Raw genomic sequence first — 22924 nt, 5'->3', positions numbered from 1 at the left:
ATTTTTAGCTTGGATAACCATTGGTATATATCCAGGAAGAATATCCCAGAATATATGGAAAAACTCCATAAAATCAACAAAATCTATGGATTAGCATGCTGTTGATGTTCGAATGAAGCCTGATGCAAGAAATTTATTTACTAACCGTAAGTTTTACTTGTGGAACTTATGAAAATAATCGAAATTCCACAATGGAATTTCTGAAAAATTCCAAAAATAAAATTGAAACCCTTCCCTGTCATCTTCAAGTTTTATTCAGCCAAGAAAGTTTAATAAGATATGATTCATAATTTATACTGACTATCCTAAATATACAGAATATCGTAGGGGGTCCCAATTTATAATGCAATTAATATAAGTTAGGTATTACGCTTCTCACTATGGTTGACCAGCACTGAAAAAACAATCTGCCTAAACTTTGTCCTCTTTAGTAAGTCTAACCAAGGCCTTATACACAGTGCTGGCCTTTGAGGGTGGCATATGGTGTGATCGCACTGAGCCTCGCACCAACCGGGCCCTCTGCTCATTATAGAACATTTTTGTACTTGCCTTCTTAATAGTGAAATAAGCTAAATGAGTTCACGGTATAATTTTTTTTGTACGGCAGCGTAGAAGCGTTTTTGAACACGCAATACATTCACGTTTATGACACGAAATGCAGTGTCGTGCACACCCTATTGTCAACACGAAGAATAACTTATAAGCGAAAGAACGCATGCAGCACCCTTCATCGTTACGCAGTTATTTTATCTGCCGTCTTGTCGAAACCACAATGTTCCCAAAGAAACCTTAGGAATCCCACTGTTACCGCTCCCACTCGATGCTGCATTATTATCGCTTCCGCTACATTACGACCATGAGACTAGGCTCCATGAAGTAGCGGCTACACAAGGCCCCACGCACCAGTAAAGTCACCTCTGCCTATACATTCTCTTATTAAGCCCCTTACAGAGATGTATCAAAAGACCTGTCCCCTTTATTACTCAGGTGCTTATAAATCAACATCACACCCTTCCTTTTGTTTATTAGCCTCATTTTACTGAACATACACACTCTTACTGTATTATGTTGTTTTACTTTCTTCATTTTTTGTCATTAAGTAAATGTTTTGAACAATTGGTTACCAGAGTAACTTTGAATTCATTAAGTTTTAACTTTAAAATTATATATTCAATCTTTTATATTTGTGTATTTTAACAGTTTTAAGTAGAAAAAAAGAAGAGTTTATTCTTTGATGCTCTATAGCAGTGATTCCCAGTCTTTTCTTGATTGTAACCCTTTTGAGGTTTTAGGAAAATACTCGCAACTCCCTTTTTATCTTCACTATTTAATAAATAAAATACAAGATAAATGTTTGACATTGTATTTTCGGACTGAACGAAAAGCGCTATTTATTTAGTAAAGGTAAAAGGTAAAGAATACGGCATTAGACTTTACAGTCCCTACCGGCGGTGATGATCTCTGTTTCTTGGCCCTTCAGCCGGGAAGTGCAATGGGGGGCTTGGGGCCAGCCATCCTGTGCTTTCGCACACCCTTACTGTTTACCTTCCCCAGATTTCTCCAGGTACCCATGTAGAGCTGGGTCGACTCTGGCTAAACTTACAGAGTTATTTATATAGTAATACTTATTAATGTCCATCTTCTGTGACAGACTCCAGTGAGTTGTTAGCAGTAGTAATTAGTAGGGGAAATTAGTGCCAAGTGGTGATTAAGCTTATCTGCTAAGTGAGTGTTGCATTCCTTGGTTAAGTTTATGCCAAGACAGATTTCAAGCCTTCTTAAACATTCAACTTGTACCTGGCTTTTATTATAATCTGCAGAAGAGTGGAAAATCCAACTTTGTTAAGGCAATTAGAAACAAATATAAGCAATACTTGAAAATAAACCATTAAAATTTTAAATAGTTTCTTAGAACCTATTGCTTTTATATTTACAAGAGGGTTTAAGAGAGAAAAACAGTCTAATTCACATACTACTGCAGTAAAAATATGACAGTTCATATTATTGACTTATCACTCGAAGCCTTTTTTAATGCTCTTTTTGAACACAATAATCGCTATTTTTTCAAATTCAAATTTAAAACACTTTTTGATCTAACATAAACTAACCTTATTATAAGTAATTTTGACACTGAGAAAATGTAGCATTATTTTGTCGAAAACGACCTAGAAAACGGCGCTGAGAAAACGTCGTATTATTTTGTCGGAAAACAAGCGATAATTCATACTTTAATTGAAAATTCGTCATTTTTAAGAGCTAAAAAAGTGCTTAAATTCGAATTTGCAATAGAAGCGATTATTATATTCGTAGATAAAAAGGAATCGAATGGTATGTTCACTTTATTGGTTAGTCAATAATATGTCCTGTCACACATTTACCGCCACTGCTACTAAAAACTCACCGCAGCACGAAGCCACCTGAAGTTAACACAGCTACGCACGCTTCCTCCATCACAATCTATTCAAAGCCTCCCTCCTTACCACCTCCCAGAAAGTTCCTATTTTCTTTTTAATTTTTGTTCATGACATCCGCCCGCCCGAAGTAAAACAGATCAATCTATATCGGTTTGGCAGCAATCAACCATGGTTAGTAACAACTACATCAGCAACAATCCTTTAATTTAGGATTTATGAGTTTTTAAAAGTTATTTGAGATGAACTGATTAAATTCTCTGCTTGACTGGATTTACGATGTAAAGTTTGGTTTCAGTTTTAAAAATATGACAACTCTTAGATGCGCTTGCAAGTCTAACTAGGCTAAGGTGTTATAAGCTAGAATAGGCCTCGCCTACTCCAATCTAGGCTACCTCAAGCTTGCCTTATTAACGTGTCTCTTCTAAAATTGCTAATCTAGCCTATTAAAATAGCTTATAGGATACCAATAATTTTGATTTAGACCAAAATCCAACTCAAATCTGGGAAGTCATCTCAACAAGACCCAAAGCTGAAAGGAAGCAGAATTTAAAGGCAGACCTTGGTGACATTCTATTCTATGCCCTTTTCTAAAGGAATAGCCTAGTAAAATTCTTGGTAAAACATAACATCAGATGTTCCACTGAAGGTAACATTCTAATATAATGAAAGTAGACTAGCATTGGTAGATTCCTTATTTTATCCTATTTCTATTTTTTATTTGTGTTTCTAACAGTTCATCCTTCCCCTCATGGTCACAGATATAGCTCTAAGTAATATATTTCTGTGTTATTTTGCATCTTTCAATGCATGATATTTTCAATACATGATATGTAGGCACCTAGCTGTATTATAGATTGTCAAAGGCATTAGGCCTGTCTCATTACATAAGAATTTGGGTAAAATTCTAGTTAATTGACTTATTGCTATCTTAGAAAGGGTTTAGGCTAGGAAAATGAAACTTTCAGGGATGGGTCTACAGGCTAAAGTATGTCCCAGGAAGGTTTTTTAAAGTACCCATCTCCACTCCTTCTCCCTCTAGAGGGCCCTGAAATTTGCCTACATTACAGGTCTACACCTATTGAAATTTTGACAAAACAACAGTTTACCTTAATTTTCAGTTATTAGTTGCTTTTTCTCTGCCTTTAGTTCTGAAAATGCAATTCCTGTTATTCAAGTAGAATTTTGAGGCACATCAATGTTTTTTTTTCTTCAAAATTTAGGAAATGTATTTGCATATCTTTAAAACCTTATAAAATGGAATTGAGCACAGTTATGAAGCTCAAAACAATTTTGTTATACTTCAATTAAGCAGAAGATCTTTTTTGCAAGGTTTCACTTTTATAACACACATATTTTAAAGGTCATCAAATGTCATGGCCCTCTAGAGGGAGAAGGAGTAGAGGTAGTTGCTTCAAAATATCTTCCCAGGACATACTTTAGTCTGTAGATTCACCCCTAAAAGTTTCAGTTTCCTAACCTAAACCCTTTCTGAGATAGCAAGAAGTCAATTAACTAGAATTTTACCAGAATTTGAGATAAGTTGGATAAAAATAGGCCTAGCATATGGTTTGATAATGTGAATTAGCCACAATGTAAATTTTGCAACAATGTTTAATAAAAAAACCTTCATTCATAACATTGTTGATATAGCTCAATTGAATATATAACAAAAAGTCTTTTTTCTATAGTTTCTTGGCTATTGATGAGCCAAAAATAGAAAACTTGAATTTAAAACATATAGATTGCAAACTTATCCCAAATATTTCAAGCACAGACAAAACTTTAAGTATAACAATGAAATAAAACAAAAGTAATGTAGATAATCTAAATTAAGCCTAGAGTGGAGGCAACCCAGGAATTAGTGTCTCCTTTAAAAGAGGACATAGACTAGAATGTTACCCAGGTTTGAATTAGATAACATTTTAGATGTCAGGCTTTTGCCATCTCTGAAAGTAGATAGGCTAGGTTAATAAGACTTTCTGAAAAGTTTTTAGAACCTTAATTATAGAGTGGGCAGGCTGCCAATAGGTCTCTGAAATTCCCTAAAAGTCCCTGTTTTCAAGCTTAAGCTTTGTCAATGCTTCAGCCAAGAAGTCTTTTTAGTGTGTTAATGATTATTAGCAACATAACAACTCCAGATTAAATTCAATGCTAAAGCATCAAAGCCTTCTTGATACTGTTAGATGAAAATATTTTATATCCTTTGCCTCTGGAGTCACTTAAGCTGCCAGGGTTCAACATTTTTTCTTGGCTTGTTCTCAGTGGTCTAATAATTTCCCTGAAGTGACAATTTATGTTGAACCCTTCTGCATCTAATCCTTATGTCATTGTTGTAGTGATAGCTGCAACCTGTAAAGAACAATCTGTGTGTCATGGTAACAAAAAATTAAAAAAAAAAGGTTAAAAAAAGATCAATGCTAAACATGCTCAAATAAAGGAATACAGGAGTGTAACTGTTATTTGCTTTTGATCAAACATTAATCTGTAGTTTTGATATTTTTCTTTCACAATTTCAAGAAAAAAAAAATGCCTGGAACTTCTTGAAAATCTCTCTGGAAACAATCACTTTTAACATTAAACAAAAAGTGATTTTGGTATTTTAAAGTCTAGTGATGCTTTTCTGCTCATTAACTGAAGTAGTTACTTGTGTATCTTTCCAATTTGCATACCTTCATAGTTGAAAATCAAGACAAAAAGAAATATATAAAGATCCATATAGAAAGTCTGGCACTCAATTCATCTTGATATTACCTGTGTCTTTCCAGAAGATAATTATGCCAGAGGTGATTTTTGCTAACCACCCTGGTTTCAGATTTTGAAGAGTTGAGTTTGTACGCACAGTAACAACCCTTTTTTTTTAAATTATGTGTAAAGTGTTTTAACTGCCCTCTTAACAATGGAGCCAAACAGATCCAACATTAGACCTTTTTTTGCTCTGAAGTGTGAATTAAGGGATATCAAGTATGATATTGGTTGTGTCATTTATACAGTAAACAGCAGCTGGGCCAGGTCCCTACTACCTGTTTTTTTTTGTGTCAGGAAGGTCCCTCATTCCACTAAAAAGTCCTTATTCCTCTCCTCAAACCTATGGCAGGCCTACCTAGGAATATCTTTTAAAGTAACTTTCACTGACATTCTTGCCCATTGTCACCAAATGTCTTTACTCTCTATTTCTTCATGTGTGGAGTATCATCAACTAGTCTATAGTATCATCAACTCATCTATACTAGTCTAATATCCCCATGTAGGCCAATAGCTATTGATTTTGCCTTCAATCAGCAGTGACAGACTTCAGAAAAATCAAAGAAGATCATGTCAACTGGGATACTATAGTCAATCAACTTGTTGACATATTCATATGCATCTATAATTTTGTCTCAACTTAGCATCCAGATCTAAAGCTGTGTTGGCTATCTCTGAGCACATTATAAGTGTCTCTTGCACTGCAAGATCCTCATAAATCTGAATTAGACAAAAGTGAACCCATCTGTAAAATAAAACAGGTTAATTTACAGATGGTTTATTTTAGAAAAATCCCTGGGAAATCTGTTTTGATACCATGATCTAAATAAAACAATTTATTACCCTCATTATTCAATGCAATTTTCAATGAAACAATCCAGCACCACCCATCCAATGATTTTTCAAAACTAAATGCACAGCATTGAAAGAGGTTACTTCAAGAATATGAACCTCATCAGAATGAAAAACAAATTAGAACTCCCTTTGGGAGATGTTTGTTTTGGAGATGCTGCTCATATCTGTCCAAAATGGATTAAAAAAAAAAAAAATGGACAATACTTGTCAAGGGCTGAAAGAAGTTTCAGTCATAGTTAACAATATGATGTGCAGCTTTGAGCAATCTAAGGATTTATACTTATGAAGCTCTAGAGTTGATGATTAAAATTGATTTCATTTTAATTACTGGTCAGCTGCAATTAAATGATGAATAGCTTCCCAGTTGAGTTTACACTCCCTCAAGGACCACTCAAAATCCAGCTTTTGTTTGAAGATATCAACAGATTCAGCAGTAACTGTGTCTTCAGAGAGTTTATTCCAACCATTGATGATTCTTGAGAAAAATGATTGAGTGTGAACTCTGGTTAAGGTAGACTGCTTAATATGTTTCAGTCCATGACCTCTGGTTCTGGAATTAGGATCATCAATAGGAAATAATGCCAGATATCACTTTTGCAGCATGTCTGTGCATGTCTTCTAAAGCTTTCACATCTTAAAAAAAAACAACAAAAAAACATAGAGGTTAGAGACATTTCAAGTTTAGGTTGAATCAGTCCCTTTTACAGAAACTAATGACTTTGGGAAAACAAGTAGAGAGGGTGTGTTTAATCAGTTCCAGGGTTGAACTAGCACCAGCAGTAGACTTCTTAGCATGGGAACTGAATTTTAATTTGCTGTCAATTGTTACTCCAAGATCTTGCTCACAGAGGAGATTGGTTGGTCTGAGAGAAAATGAAAGCAACAAGGATTCATTTTGACAAAGTGAATAGCATGGCACTTGGCAACATTGAATTCAAGAATCTAAGCCTCAGCCCAGTGACCAAGCAGTCCAAGATTATTTGTATAAAGCATGTGATCTTCACATGACAAGGCTGGTTCAAGAAACTTCAGGCTGTAAGAGTAGTGTTAATTTACTGCTGATAAAAGAAGGGTCATTATTGATAAAGATATTAAGTAGTGTAGTAATAATACTGAAAAGAACATGAACATGATGTCAATGTGAAAGCTGTCAGGAATGAGAAATGATAAATTGAGATACATTCTAGACTTGTTGCCAAAAACACAATCTACAAGAAGTATTGTGTAAAGAGTTATCACCCTTTTAATCAATGTAGTGATAAAGTAAACTATCTAATGGAAACTGTCCAACATGGGGTTGGGACAGTGCTTATGCAAAATAGCATGTCAATTGCATACACATCAATATCCCAGTATAAAAAAGAAGTATTGACAGGTTGAGAATTGTTTGTAGCAATGTTTGTTATGAAGTACTTATGTGGGCTAAAATTTGCTGTCACCTCTGACCATAATACATTCCAGACAATATTAGATAGACCAATGGAGAAATCATTGCCATGATGGCAGCAGTTTCTGCAATACATCACAAACATACTTCATTTTATCATCCAAATCTTATTTGGCAAAAAAGAAGTAATTTCTGGCTAAATATGATTTGTCAAGAGATAAAAATTGTACTTTATTGAATGGTAGTGTTTTTTGTTCAGTTTGGGGTCAAATAAGTATTTCTTGAGTCATATGCTTGGCAATTTCTCTCCTTCAGCACCTTTTTATTTAGAAAGTCTGAGATTGTGAAAACATCTATCTGCCCCAAAAATTACGGAGGAAAAACTTGTCCCCTGGTCCCACAAATTTGTATTTTTACTTTAACTTATTATTTTATTTTTGTTAAAATATCTGTACTTAGTTGCCTACAGTTTCATTTTAAAGTCTTGGGTTAGACAAATTTTCTAAAAGCAATTTTAAAATTCATTTGTAGCTGCATATGAATTTATTTGTATCTCTGGATTTATAGACAATTATATTACAGGTGCATTGTGAATTTTCCACTTTTGCCCTGATTTGCCAAATTCAGGAAAAGTTTGCAAGCAAATGCATGCAGAATTGTATGAACATTTAATCCAAATATTAAACTACAGCATTCCTATCAGAATATATAATTGGAACTTATTGACTTCAGGGTGTTTTGTTCTCATCAATGGTAAAATATGTTTTCCAAATACTATTTTTTGTTTGTTTGTGGCTTGCAGAATACACAATACTATACAATATTGAATACAACAATTAGGAGATAAATCTTTGACTTCTTATGCATGTTAGCTATAATCTATTCTTTGCAGTACTTACTAATTAGATTTATTGAAGTTGTCTCCCCTTCCATCTGAAGCAAATTTCTGTGTAATAGCGCGAATTGAAGCCATATAATACTAATAATGTAATAGCATCAGATATTAAATTTAGCCTTCTCTCCCAGAATCCTTACTCATCAAGCTTTGTCATTGAGGCCATAGTTATAAACACTAGAAATATTGTAGGAGATTCTAAATATTCTTACTGATTTTTTCACTTGAATATATTTTGTTCATCTCATTGACAACAACATGATTGAAGCAATATTTGCACAGATTTTGTGCTGGAACTATAAATTTAGTCATGTAATCAAAGTCAAATTTTTCCAGTGTTTCTTTTAAGGGTATGCTAATTAGTTCTCACCAAATCTGACAAAAATGTGAATTAATCCTGCAAAATAATGGTCTCATTTTCTGGTTGTTGTTTGGTTTGCTTTAAAGAAAGAATTCCAGGTTTTGAAAGCCAATTCTGATAAAAGCTGGTCATTCAATTTTTGATCATTTCCAAAATTTTGTGGTTTGATAGCTAAGGGAGCTATATCATTGGCCTAAATGCACTATGTCTACTGCATTTTGAAAACAATTTTCTAAAGTTTATGATGGTAAAAAAAAAATTGTATTTAAGCAGTACTTCTGGACATGAGAGCTTAAGTATTGGTGAAATTGCTCATTTTTATCCCTTGATAATTTTTTTTTTTAGTTTAACTCAAAGTTTCCCATCTTCTGCATGCTTTCTTTCAAAATTTCAAATTTGAATCTCTAGTTCATGTTGTCTAAATTTCCACAGGGGAGGGGGGAGTCATATTGTAATATTGTTCTTGGGATTACCCAAACCTTTTTGCAGTTACCATGTGAGCAATGCACCAAAAAAACTGTAGTGGAAGAAGGTAAATGATGTTTTTATAAGGTGTTTTTCAAAAAATGAACATACTAAACAAATGTATTTTCAAATCTAGTGGAGAGATGGGGAGGATAATTGACAATTGTTTCTCATAAAATTTTGTGATGATAATTCATAAAAATATAGGAGGTGAGCAAGGATTTTTTTAAGAAGACCTTCAAAATCTAGGGCAACAATTTTTTTTTCTTAAATAAAAATACCAAGCAAATGAATTTCTCAAAATTCAATAGGCAGGTAATACAGGGCCCAGGTTTCGACCCCAATTATTGCAGGGCTGATGCAAAACCTCTGTAGTCAAGAAGCATAGCTCCTCCATTGACAAAACTATGGAAGATAGTTGCAATGGCAGCTGAAGATATTTATTTTCGTTGCCTGTAGGAATTTGCAGTACTCATGATAGTTTGGCAAAGATCAAAGGATTTTCAAAGACCATTTAAATAATTCTAGACTACTATAATCTATGTTTAGGGAAAATTGATAACTTAACCCACATATGGATAAATGGGCATTGTAAGATGTCTTGACAGGAGACAAAGTAATGGCACTTAGTTAAGCATTAATATGTTGTTAGTATAAAGCCTAGCTACAGCTTTTGCCAATAGGATGTCTGGCAAATTTAAGATGCTACCTAGATTTTGCATTCAGATAGTCTTCAGTTTACTATTATTTTTCATAATGTTGGCAGAAGCAATTTCATTGGATTTTTATTACTGACTGATAAAAATGAGAAAGAGCTAAGGGCACTTGCCTTTTCCCCTCAAATTTTTTATCCTCCCTTAGATTCTGAAAAATACCGTTTTTTGTATTTTCATTTTATTAATCCGTTTATTAATTCGTTTATTAACAAAAAAACAAATCACACACTATAAACTAACTACACCCTAAGAGAGCACTGCCCATAATGGGTGACAGTATTCATTCAATCATCAAGAATAGAATTATAAGGTAAGAAGAGAAAAGAAGAAGAAGGGAAAAGAAAAGAAAACAAACGTAAATTAATAAAACAAAACATAGAGAACCATCAGTAAAAGAAATTAGGATCTAATTCAATGTTTTCCATCATTGAAAAATTAAGGAAAAAAAAAAGGCAAACATTCATTTTACAGCAGGGCATGGAAGCCATGGAATGGCCTTCCACCTGAAATATTTCTAAGAGATAATATAAACACATTCAAAACAAAACTAGCAGAAACGCATTTCCACAGTAAATCACTTTTAAATTATTTATAGTATTATTTTTTCAGTGTTTGTTGTAGTTGTTATTTTTCATAGATTTGTATGTGTGTATTATGTTGTCAGCATTGTCACAACTTGTTTTTTATTATGTTTAGTACAACAAGCTTGAAAACTTACTATATTTGTTAGTAATAAACAACAACCTCCTGGAATTTGAAATATGCTTTTTGCCCCCCTCCCCTCCCTGCCATCTGCAATTTTTGTGAATTAATGCCACTGGAAGTAGCTAAGGTGAACCATTGGGGCTGATTAAATTTCATGAATGTAATTTATTGATAAATAACTGACATGTAAGGAGAGAGACTGGTATAAACTATCAAAAAAAATCTTTACCCCCCTCCTCCCTAATTTTGGTATTAACCCATGTTTTTTGTTTTATTTGTTTCTGCTTCTTTTATTACCCTTTGAGTTGGATAGATTGAACAAACAGTTTTGTTTTTCAGTTATATCTACTTGTATAAATAAGTGAGCATGTGTAACAAACATGAAGAAAGGTATTAAGTCAAAACCAAGTGATGGCACTCCATGTTCTCTTGCTGCTGAAAGACTTCATGATTACAAAACAGAATCAGGTAAGCCATGATGTAACATTTTATGCAATGGAGTCATATAACAAAGATGGCTGGGAAGGTATGTTGTGTATGTTGCCACTGGCTTTTAATTACATGCATATATATATATATATATATATATATATATATATATATATATATATATATATATATATATATATATATATATATATATATATATACACACACATATATATATATATATATATATATATATATATATATATATATATATATATATATATATATATATATATATATATATATATATATATATATATATATATATATATATATATTATTTGTTTGTGTGTGTGTATTACCAAAGGTAGAATATAAATAAATTCTGCATATATATATATATATATATATATATATATATATATATATATATATATATATATATATATATATATATATATATATATATATTTTATTTGTTTGTGTGTGTGTATTACCAAAGGTAGAATATAAATAAATTCTGTCTTTGAAAGAAATATGTTTTTGTTTGTTAAGTAATAGCCAATAAAAAAGCTGTAATAAAATCCAAGCTATTAAAATTCAAAAAAATTTGTCTGCTAAAATGAGGAACAAGGTAATAGGGTCCCCGGGTCCATAACCCTCCATTAAAATGAATTTTCTTTTTAACTATACACATCCAACCTGTTCAGTGCTTTCTATGGCTTGCCTCATAATTCAACATAATGAGAATAGTGTTTAATTTCACCTTAGCTATAGAAATTTAGGCTATCTGCAGCTAAGTTGAGCTTAAAGACCATTTTCACTATACCTTACCAGCTATTTTTCCTATCAGTTCCCTTTGTTGTCCCTTCTTTAAAACCCCTACTCCCTCTGCCCTCTACTGAAATAAGTTCTTGTATGTTTACTTTTTTATTTATGTAATATTTTTGTGTACGTTTTACTCTTTAAGTTTGTGCTTTGAGCCAAACCCTGAGTTTTAACATCAAACCAACATTAATTAAAAATGCTAACAGGCCCATGAAATTCAGAAATTCAACCAAATGAAATATTTTTTTTTTATATACATGGTTCCAAGATTTGAATAAAGCCAGATTTCTTTATTCTAATTTTGAATCGTTCCACATATCCTTAATTTCAACCTTGATGCATAATATAAAATAGGATGTTTTTTCCATTGTTGTTCTTAATGTTGATGTCATTTGAGTAATAAATAGGTAAGCTACTTGACATTGTTTTTCTGAAGTTATCTTGCATTGATCCATCCAGTGGCGGATCCAGGGGGAGCGCACGCTCCTCCTGATGTAGTGATGGATTTGTGGTTGGGACTGCTTGCTCTGGTTTGAGACGAAAGCTTTTTTTTGATTGGATTTTAATAGTTGAGTTTTTAATAAGTTTTTAATTATTAAGACTGTTTCTTTTTGCAAACAAGTTTGAAAAAAGGTTGCAGTTACTTTGTGTGATGTCTGTTAGACTTTACTACTGATGCATACCGCCAAAAAGTATTTAGTTAAATTTAGGTCTATCAAGGGAATCTGTCTGTATTACCACAAAAGCCAACTGAGAGGTGAAAATCTTCATTTCGTAATAACAATGAGAGGAAATTTAAAATCTTAACTTCTTTAGGCTGTTGAAACGATATTTTAGGATTTTGCTGTCACAGCAGGGCTGAAAAGCAAAATATTTAATTCTTTTTACTGTCAAAATTTGTTTTTGAGTCTTGCTATTGAACTGAGCCTATGAAATTAATATCATTACTTTTTTTGACTGTCTGTTTAGGTTTTTTGCATTTGCTTTTTATGGCACTTGGTATTAACCAAGTGACATATAGCAATTGCAAATTCTATCAGTCTGTTGGTTGGTTTGTCTGTCCTAGTTTTGCTAGTTCAGGCACTTCCAGATAAGCTAGGATGATGAAATTTGGCAGGCATATCAGGGACCAGACCAGATTAAATTAGAAATAGTCATACCCCGGGTCGACCATCTGGAGGGGAGTGGGGAGTATGGTTAATCCAGAAAAATTAGAAAAATGAGGTATTTTTAACTCACGAACAGGTGATCGGATCTTAATGAAACTTGATATTTAAAAGGATATCATGTCTCATAGCTGTTATTTTAAATCCGGACCGGACCCGATGACATTGGGGGGAGTTTAATGGGTAAACCTACAATCTTGGAAAACGCTTAGAGTGGAGGGATCGGGATGAAACTTGGTGGGTAGAATAAGCACATGTCGTTGATACGTGATAGACATAACCAGAACGGATCCGCTCTCTTTGGGGGGAGGGTTAATTCTGAAAAATTAGAAAAAATGAGGTATTTTTAACTTACAAAGGAGGGATCGGACCTTAATGAAATTTCGTATTTATAAGGACCTCGTAACTGAGATCTCTTATTTTAAATCCCGATCGGATCCAGTGTCATTGGGGGGAGTTGGGGCGGGGGGAACCGGAAATCTTGGAAAAGGCTTAGAGTGGAGACATCAGGATGAAACTTGGTGGGAAGAATAAGCACAAGTCCAAGATACGTGGCTGACATAATCGGACCGGATCTGCTCTCTTTGGGGGAGGGGGGGGGGGGGTAATTTGGAAACGTTAGAAAAAGTGAGGTATTTGTAACTTATGTACAGGTAATCAGATCTCAATGAAATTTGATATTTAGAAGGGTCTCGTGCTTCAGAGTTCTTATTCTAAATCCTGACCAGATCCGGTGACATTGGGGGGAGTTGGAGGGGGAAAACGGAAGTCTTGAGAAATGTGAAAATTGAGGTATCTTTATCTTACGAATGGGTGATTGGATCTTAATGAAATTTGATATATAGATATATATATATATTTGATATATATGTCACAGCAGGGCTGAAAAGCAAAATATTTAATTCTTTTTACTGTCAAAAATCTGTTTTTGAGTCTTGCTATGGAACTGAGCCTATGAAATTAATATCATTACTTTTTTTGGCGGTCTGTTTAGGTTTTTTGCATTGTTTTTTATGGCACTTGGTATTAACCAAGTGACATATAGCAATTGCAAATTCTATTGGTCTGTTGGTTGGTTTGTCTGTCCTAGTTTTGCTAGTTCAGGCACTTCCAGATAAGCTAGGATGATGAAATTTGGCAGGCATATCAGGGACCAGACCAGATTAAATTAGAAATAGTCGTACCCCGGGTCGACCATCTGGAGGGGAGTGGGGGGTATGGTTAATCCAGAAAAATTAGAAAAATGAGGTATTTTTAACTCACGAACAGGTGATCGGATCTTAATGAAACTTTATATTTAAAAGGATATCATGTCTCATAGCTGTTATTTTAAATCCCGACCGGACCCGATGACATTGGGGGGAGTTTAATGGGTAAACCTACAATCTTGGAAAACGCTTAGAGTGGAGGGATCGGGATGAAACTTGGTGGGTAGAATAAGCACATGTCGTTGATACGTGATTGACATAACCAGAATGGATCCGCTCTCTTTGGGGGGAGGGTTAATTCTGAAAAATTAGAAAAAATGAGGTATTTTTAACTTACAAAGGAGGGATCGGACCTTAATGAAATTTCGTATTTATAAGGACCTCGTAACTGAGATCTCTTATTTTAAATCCTGATCGGATCCAGTGTCATTGGGGGGAGTAGGGGCGGGGGGAACCGGAAATCTTGGAAAAGGCTTAGAGTGGAGACATCAGGATGAAACTTGGTGGGAAAAATAAGCACAAGTCCAAGATACGTGGCTGACATAATCGGACCGGATCTGCTCTCTTTGGGGGAGGGGGGGGGGGTAATTTGGAAACGTTAGAAAAAGTGAGGTATTTGTAACTTATGTACAGGTAATCAGATCTCAATGAAATTTGATATTTAGAAGGGTCTTGTGCTTCAGAGTTCTTATTCTAAATCCTGACCAGATCCGGTGACATTGGGGGTAGTTGGAGGGGGAAAACGGAAGTCTTGAGAAATGTGAAAATTGAGGTATCTTTATTTTACGAATGGGTGATTGGATCTTAATGAAATTTGATATATAGATATATATATTTGATATATATGTCACAGCAGGGCTGAAAAGCAAAATATTTAATTCTTTTTACTGTCAAAAATCTGTTTTTGAGTCTTGCTATGGAACTGAGCCTATGAAATTAATATCATTACTTTTTTTGGCGGTCTGTTTAGGTTTTTTGCATTGTTTTTTATGGCACTTGGTATTAACCAAGTGACATATAGCAATTGCAAATTCTATTGGTCTGTTGGTTGGTTTGTCTGTCCTAGTTTTGCTAGTTCAGGCACTTCCAGATAAGCTACGATGATGAAATTTGGCAGGCATATCAGGGACCAGACCAGATTAAATTAGAAATAGTCGTACCCCGGGTCGACCATCTGGAGGGGAGTGGGGGGTATGGTTAATCCAGAAAAATTAAAAAAATGAGGTATTTTTAACTCACGAACAGGTGATCGGATCTTAATGAAACTTGATATTTAAAAGGATATCATGTCTCATAGCTGTTATTTTAAATCCCGACCGGACCCGATGACATTGGGGGGAGTTTAATGGGTAAACCTACAATCTTGGAAAACGCTTAGAGTGGAGGGATCGGGATGAAACTTGGTGGGTAGAATAAGCACATGTCGTTGATACGTGATTGACATAACCAGAACGGATCCGCTCTCTTTGGGGGGAGGGTTAATTCTGAAAAATTAGAAAAAATGAGGTATTTTTAACTTACAAAGGAGGGATCGGACCTTAATGAAATTTCGTATTTATAAGGACCTCGTAACTCAGATCTCTTATTTTAAATCCCGATCGGATCCAGTGTCATTTTGGGGAGTTGGGGCGGGGGGAACCGGAAATCTTGGAAAAGGCTTAGAGTGGAGACATCAGGATGAAACTTGGTGGGAAGAATAAGCACAAGTCCAAGATACGTGGCTGACATAATCGGACCGGATCTGCTCTCTTTGGGGGAGGGGGGGGGGTAATTTGGAAAAGTTAGAAAAAGTGAGGTATTTGTAACTTAAGTACAGGTAATCAGATCTCAATGAAATTTGATATTTAGAAGAGTCTTGTGCTTCAGAGTTCTTATTCTAAATCCTGACCAGATCCGGTGACATTGGGGGGAGTTGGAGGGGGAAAACGGAAGTCTTGAGAAATGTGAAAATTGAGGTATCTTTATCTTACGAATGGGTGATTGGATCTTAATGAAATTTGATATATAGAAAGATTTTATGTCCCAGATGCTCCGTTTTCAATTCCAATCGGATCTGGGGACTTAGGGGGTTGGAGGGGGGAAACAGAAATATTGGAAACAGGAAATCTTGGAAAACGCTTGGAGTGGAGAGATCGGGATGAAACTTAATGAGAAGAATAAGCACAAGTTCTAGATACGTGATTGAAATACTTGGAACGGGTTTGCTCTCTTCGGGGGAGTTGGGGGGGTGGGCGTTAATTCAGAGAAATTGAGGTATTTTTAACTTAAGAACGAGTGATTGGATCTTAATTAAATTTGATATTTAGAAGAAACTCATGTATCAGAGCTCTTATTTTAAATCCCGACCAGATCTGGTGACATTGGGGGGAGTTGGAGGGGGAAACCGGAAATCTTGGAAAATACATAGAGTGGAGAGATCGGGATGAAACTTGGTGGGTAGAATAAGCACATGTTTTAGATACGTGATTGACGTAACCAGTCTTTAGTCCAGTCTCTTTGGGGGAGTTATGGGGGGGGGTCCAGTGCTTTGGCGATTTTGATGCTTCTGGACCTGCTAGGACGATGAAAATTGGTAGGCGTGTCTGGGACCTGCACAAATTGACTTGATAAAGTCGTTTTCCCCGATTTGACCATCTGGGGCTGAACGAGAGGAAAAATTAGAAAACTGAGGTATTTTTAACTTATGAGTGGGTGATCAGATTTTAATGAATTTTGATATTTAGATGGACCTCGTGTCTCAGAGCTCTTAATTTAAATCTCGACCAGCATTAAGCCTCTGATTTTCCTTTTAAACGATCCATTGATTCTTAGAATTTTGCTAGAGCTCATGCCATATGAGCTCTTGGTTCTTGGCTCTTCCGGCCTCGTCACAAGTACCATATAAGCTCTTAGCTTTTGTTTTGTGAAGCAGGGTAGTTTTTACATCATTGTTGTTTTTTAGGGGATTTGTATAATAGAAAGTAAATATATGGGGAAGTGTAAAAATTATTAATTTAAGTTTTGGATTTTCGGTGGGCAAGTGGTGGTCAAATACTTCCGAATTTCATCTGTTTATCCTAAAACATTAAAATAAAGGCCAAAATTTTTAGAACTTTAATTAACATTCGTTTAAGTATACACTTAAAAATGAGTATATGAGTCGAAATACTCCTTCAAAGATCAGAATAATCATTTACAAAGAAAAGATTTTTGAAAAATTGTTTATGAAAGAAGACAAATAATTATGTGTCTATTATTTTTTATCTAGCTGGTATAGATGGATTGCTGAATTCTCAGTTTGAATCAGTGGAATGGCATCGATTTTTTTTTTGTCAAATATTTGCTAAAAAAAATGTTGATAAAAAGTAGAAATTTACACAACTTGACTTAACCACGGAAATAGAATGCAACTACAATAGTACTTCGGAATTTCTCACCTTCTCAATACCAATCGGTCACAAAACATAGTTATATTTTTGTATAGAGATTGCATATATTTGTCCATAAAATTGCCTAAACTGCTATATACACCTCGAGGATTTTTATACTTATTTTGGTACATGTCATCCAATCATATTTTCACAATTAGTTGTTTGTAAATTAAAATTGTTATAGGAAAATTCTCTTACTTTATACTAAATCTGAGTCGAATTTCAAATTTTTATTTTTGTGCTTGATAGACATATCGAGATCTAAACTTTGAATATCTCAAGATTAAAAAAAAATAATTAGGAATCTACCACAGCTTGAAACACTGAGAATTTAATTTACCCATCTGTACCTATCAAATACAAAAATAACAAACACATAATTACTTGTTTTTTAAGTAGTATTTCGACTCGTATACTTATTTTGAAGCACATACCTACATGCATCTTTATTAGAGTTCATATTTTTCTGACGATTTTGATCTTTATTCGAATATTTTAGGATGAATAGAAGAGGAAATACTAATGGAGAGCTCTAAATTGACCGGACTAGCCATTATAAACGGTTTTCTTGTTACACCCCCTAAAAGAACTAGTATTTAATGGTTAATATATCTTTTACAACTATACAAGTTGTATCTTTATCCTCATTTCCTACTCTTCATTACTATCATAGTTACTAAGCAATGCCACAAAGTCAGGTGACATGCTAAATGGTTTGACCTATACAAATTGTCACAAAGAGTACATGACCCCAAAAGATGGTTCAAGACCTTTTTTTTTTTTTTTTTTTTTTTTTTTTTTTTTTTTTTTTTTTTTTTTTTTTTTTTTTTTTTTTTTTTGTATACAATAAAAACCTTAACTCACTCGCTATAGCGGTCAGAAGTGCAAAGGCAAAAAATTATGCAGAAAAAAAACATGTAACTTACTATTCTTTGTATCAATATTTTTATACCATATTAATTTCAACTGATTTATTAGAACATTAACCCTCACTAGATTTTACATCAAATTTACGACAATTTCCACTACCTACCTAGGACACATAGTTGTCAAGGTTCCCTTTAAATTGCGGGTATTTCTTTGTTTGCAAGTTTATCGAAGCAAACAAATTGGATCCGCCACTGGATATTCCTTTCTGCCAAGTGTTTAGTAATATTTTCATTTCTTTTGTAACCAATTCAAATGTACATTTTACTTTCATCAGTGGTTTTTATGAAACTTCCAAGTGGCACTATAGAATACAAAACTTTTATATTACTGAAATACTACATTAATTTAAATAGTGAATGTTTTGCAATCAAAATAAGGTTTACTCACACAGTGACTTGGGATGCAATAAGTGGGGTAACATTTTAGCAATGCTACTTAGCAGTTTTCATGGCCTAGTGAAATTTGTTGGCAGATTTTGTCAGAAAGTGCTAGTGCTTCCACTATCCTCAAATTTGTTGGCAGCTTTTGGGATTTTGTCAAGTTTTTCTACTGGCCCTTTTTAACTTTTTGTATACCTGACACTGACTACCCCCTCCCTTCTAGATTCAGAGGAAGACAAATACCCAGGAGGTAGCTATTTGGGATTCATCCCTTCTGAAATCCTTCATACATGCCTGCCAGATTTAAAAAAAAACTAAAACTCTTTTTTTCTTGTAGGCAGGAAAAGAGCATTTAAAATCTCTAACCTGGTTGCCAAATTTCCAATTTTTATTTTCTGGCAAAGTTGGGTGTAATGATTTTTCTTAATGGAGCTTGGTGCAATTACTTTTAATTTAAAGAGATAAGTAGGTGCTCAAAGTGAACATTAATGGACTAGAGTACACTCTTTAAAGCATTTTACAGGCAGGCTGAGTGATTAAATGGAATTTTAAAGCTAACGTCTTGAAATCATTACCTGTGATTACTGTTGTGGAAACAAGTTTCCAATGTCCCTTTTACTTGCAATTATTTGGCTCCGGAACTAAAAGTTGTTTAAAAGTGTTCCATCCAAATATTTTATATTGATAAATTGCTGATAATTTTATCTTTCAGATGCTGTTGGTGAGAAATTAAACAATTTAAAGCTTTACATGTCTGAGGAGCCAATAGCTCTTGGTGTGGTGCCATTTGGATCTCGTGAAAACAATAGTAAAGAGAAAAAATTATCTTTGGGCTCAGTTTCTAATAGTGATAGTAATAGACCAGTTGGACCTAAAGTGGTGACAGTCAAGCATCCTGAATCTAACAAGCCAAAACCGACGGTTAAAAAGAACAAGCCTATTCAGGCTGATTTGGTAATCTCATCGTTTTTGTTTATTTAAATATACCTTTTTTCGACAAAATATCATGCTTGTTCTGCAAGGCTTTGGATATGCTGTTTGCATTTTGTTTTTTTATTGTTTCTTCTCAATTAAAAAAAGACAATATACACATCAAGAAGATAATATAATGTATCTGAATATACGTAAACTCAAGTGTGTGTTTGTACTTTTTTTAGGGTTAATTAATGAGGCTAGAAATGTGAAAATTTTCTACGGAATAATATCAAAACCAAAGAACCATATAGCATACATATAATATATATTAAGAATAACATTAAATAGAATAATGTGTTCCTCAAACTAGAAATATTTCAAACTAAGACAATAATTGATGCCTTCTGTTCTTTTCGGGAAAAGTTGGTCTTCTGTCTTCAGATCAATTTAAAGTAAATAGTATAGTCATGCAGTGATGTAATGATAGAGGAATGGGCTTAAAACTGTCCTAAAGTTTTGACCATTCTAAGGCATCCTTCCTTTGTACTTCAGACCCCTGGCCCCCCTCCTAGTATATTCTAGATTTATCATTGATACGCTTCTGAAAATCAAGAACAGGTCCTTTGTTGACAATCCCTGATCCAACTTCCTTTTTTCCATGACATGACAAATCATCAAAGAAAAAAAAACATTATCCAATAAATGCAGAAAATAAATATAACGAAAAATACGGAATTCAAAGAAAAAATATGAAATTTTTATTTGTTTTACCAAAAATAGGAAAATTATCAAATTTTTTGATAATAACAAATTTTATGCCGATGGTTTAAGTCACAATGCTACTAACTACTACAAAAGTAAAAATATTTGAATTAACTTTGTTAATTCCGAAGTTTTTTTTTTTCAACTAATATTTATAGCCTACCATTTTAAACCTAGAATCCTCTACTAACTGTCTCAGTCTGTTTTTTTTTTTTTGCGGTTTGTTTTTCTGTAATGTCCTTCTTCATACTTGCAGAAACAGTTTGAAAACAGATGGCTTCTATCCGAAAATGTTTTTTTGGCTTTATCTTGTGTGCCTACTAAAAAGTTCTTCATAAACAAGTGGTTGTTAATAATAGTTGAAAATAGAGAACAGTTTTAAGTTGTCCACTCTATTGTAAAATTAATGTTGTATACCTTTGCTTTTTTGTTGTACAGATATGCTCCAAGAGACCCCTCCATAAACTGTATGTGGCTTTTTTGTTTAAATTATATTTCCAAATCTTTTTGTATAATATGTATATACGTTATTATTGTAATGAATACAAAGTGTATTCAATTGTAATGAATTATGTGTCTTTTTTAATGACAACCCATTATTAATTATAACCCTTTTTTATTTGTTATTTTTACGTATTACGCTATTTATTATATCTATATTATTATTATAACTTATTTACAATTTATTACATTATTGTTATTGTATTATTCATTACAACCCATTTTTTTAATTGACCCATTATTAAACATATTTTATTTTGTTTGTTTTGATTTTTTTTTTTGTTTAATAAGATCCATTAAGAATGGATTCTAAAACATTTGAATGAGAAAGAGGACAAGGGTTTCTCGAAAGCTTGAGGATTTCAATTGCCGATTGTACTTATTATAATTCTAAAGAACAAGTAGTGCGCTGCACCAAAGTTAAAATGCAGCACCTTCAAAGTTAGACTGAAGCCCCTTTCAATGCAGCACCACAGTATCCCAGTTTTGCGTGGAATCTTGTTGAGAGCCAGTATGCATGCAGTGGATATCATTTTGAAACTTTAGCTGTTTTGATATACTGGTAGTAATATCTCTTCGAAATATGTTGTTTTTAGTGCAAGATAAGATAATATTTATTTTCAAAAGAGAATCCCAGGCTCTAATAGAGACGAACTTGGTTCAATCGTCAAGTAAAGGAAGTAAAAGCAAAAAACTTAAAGCCCATATCTCATTCTACATCAAAGTGTGTAATACGTACGCTAATCAGTATCAATATTGAAATAAATTAGTTTATTTTAGCATACGAAATAGTGTGTCTGAGAATAAAGAGTAAACTTTATACAATAAATGGTAAAAACAAGAAAAAGAAAAAATTCGTTCCAAAGAGACAAAATTTGAGTTCTGTAATGGAACTTCTCATAACAGCTTAAACTAGCCTAATCATTCTATCTTTTTTTTCTATGGTTGTATCCAAATTTTTTTTTCTGGAAATTAATGTTCGAAATGAAACAGTACCATAAATCTTCTTTAGGAGTATTTTGTTATTGCTGTTGCAGTCAGAAACAAATTTTGATCAGAATTTCAGGACTGTATCTAAATCCTTTGGATACAGCCTTATTTCTTTCTCTACTTCTTTGTGTGTCTCCGTTTTTGGTTTTGCTCTTTTTTACTTGTTTGCTGTGCTTGAATAATGGACTAATTGCAGATTAATGAGCCCGAAGTAGCAACAACACCCCAATGGCGTAAGGTAATCTACTACCTTAGAACCCGCGTAGGGCATACGCGGCCAGAAAGAAATAGAATAGGGCGAAAGGTATAATCAATTAAAAAAATAACAAAGCTTTAGCTTGGGAAAGTAATTCGTGGTAATGGGTAATTATTATTGAGCTGCTAAGGAAGTAGGCCGCATGTGTAAAAGTTGAAATTGTGAACTAGACAAGGATTTATATAGAGTGTAAAAGGACTTAGGGGCACCTCAACTTGTTTCAAATTTTATTCCATAATAACGTTTATTTTTATATATTTCATTCTTTTTTCGTTTTTCCTTTGCGTTTGGCTCCTCCAAAAGCCTCTCCCGCCTTCCAAATAAACTTTTGTGTGCATGCCTGAAGCTAGAATTTTTTTCTGGTATTATCCTGAGGAACCCAATGAAGTAAATGGAAACGAAGCATTCACAATTGTTATCATTGATGTAATAGTAGTAGGTATGTACGGAGAGGTTGAAGAGGTGCTTTTGAACCATACACGCCCCATGTTTTATGATCCCCGTTAGATTCTCTATATTTTTCATAAATTTCACCTGTTTCTGGAGTTTCTTAAAAACTTGTTCCCCCACCCTCCCTTAAAATGAACCTCCGTGTGAATGCCTCAAAAG

At 33.8% G+C, this 22924-nt stretch overlaps 1 protein-coding gene across 3 annotated transcripts in view; it reads left to right on the top strand.

Annotated features, from left to right (window-relative positions):
• Window positions 1–2585: 2585 nt before the first annotated feature.
• LOC136034831 (leucine-rich repeat protein soc-2 homolog) overlaps window positions 2586–22924 on the top strand; it is a 62385-nt gene continuing 42046 nt past the window's right edge. The window contains exons 1-4 of one of the 3 annotated variants that reach the window (XM_065716278.1): window positions 2586–2692; window positions 10880–11008; window positions 19604–19845; window positions 22256–22363. In XM_065716278.1, the coding sequence (XP_065572350.1) occupies window positions 10921–11008; window positions 19604–19845; window positions 22256–22363 (438 nt within the window). In that variant the 5' untranslated portion in view covers window positions 2586–2692; window positions 10880–10920. Of the gene's footprint in view, window positions 2693–8010; window positions 8152–10879; window positions 11009–19603; window positions 19846–22255; window positions 22364–22924 lie in introns of those variants that run through there. The other 2 variants (XM_065716279.1, XM_065716280.1) reach the window with 2 other exon arrangements.

Source organism: Artemia franciscana, chromosome 13, assembly GCF_032884065.1.
Source record: "Artemia franciscana chromosome 13, ASM3288406v1, whole genome shotgun sequence".
Taxonomy (NCBI): domain Eukaryota; kingdom Metazoa; phylum Arthropoda; class Branchiopoda; order Anostraca; family Artemiidae; genus Artemia; species Artemia franciscana.
This window is presented reverse-complemented; position numbering and strand designations above follow the sequence as displayed.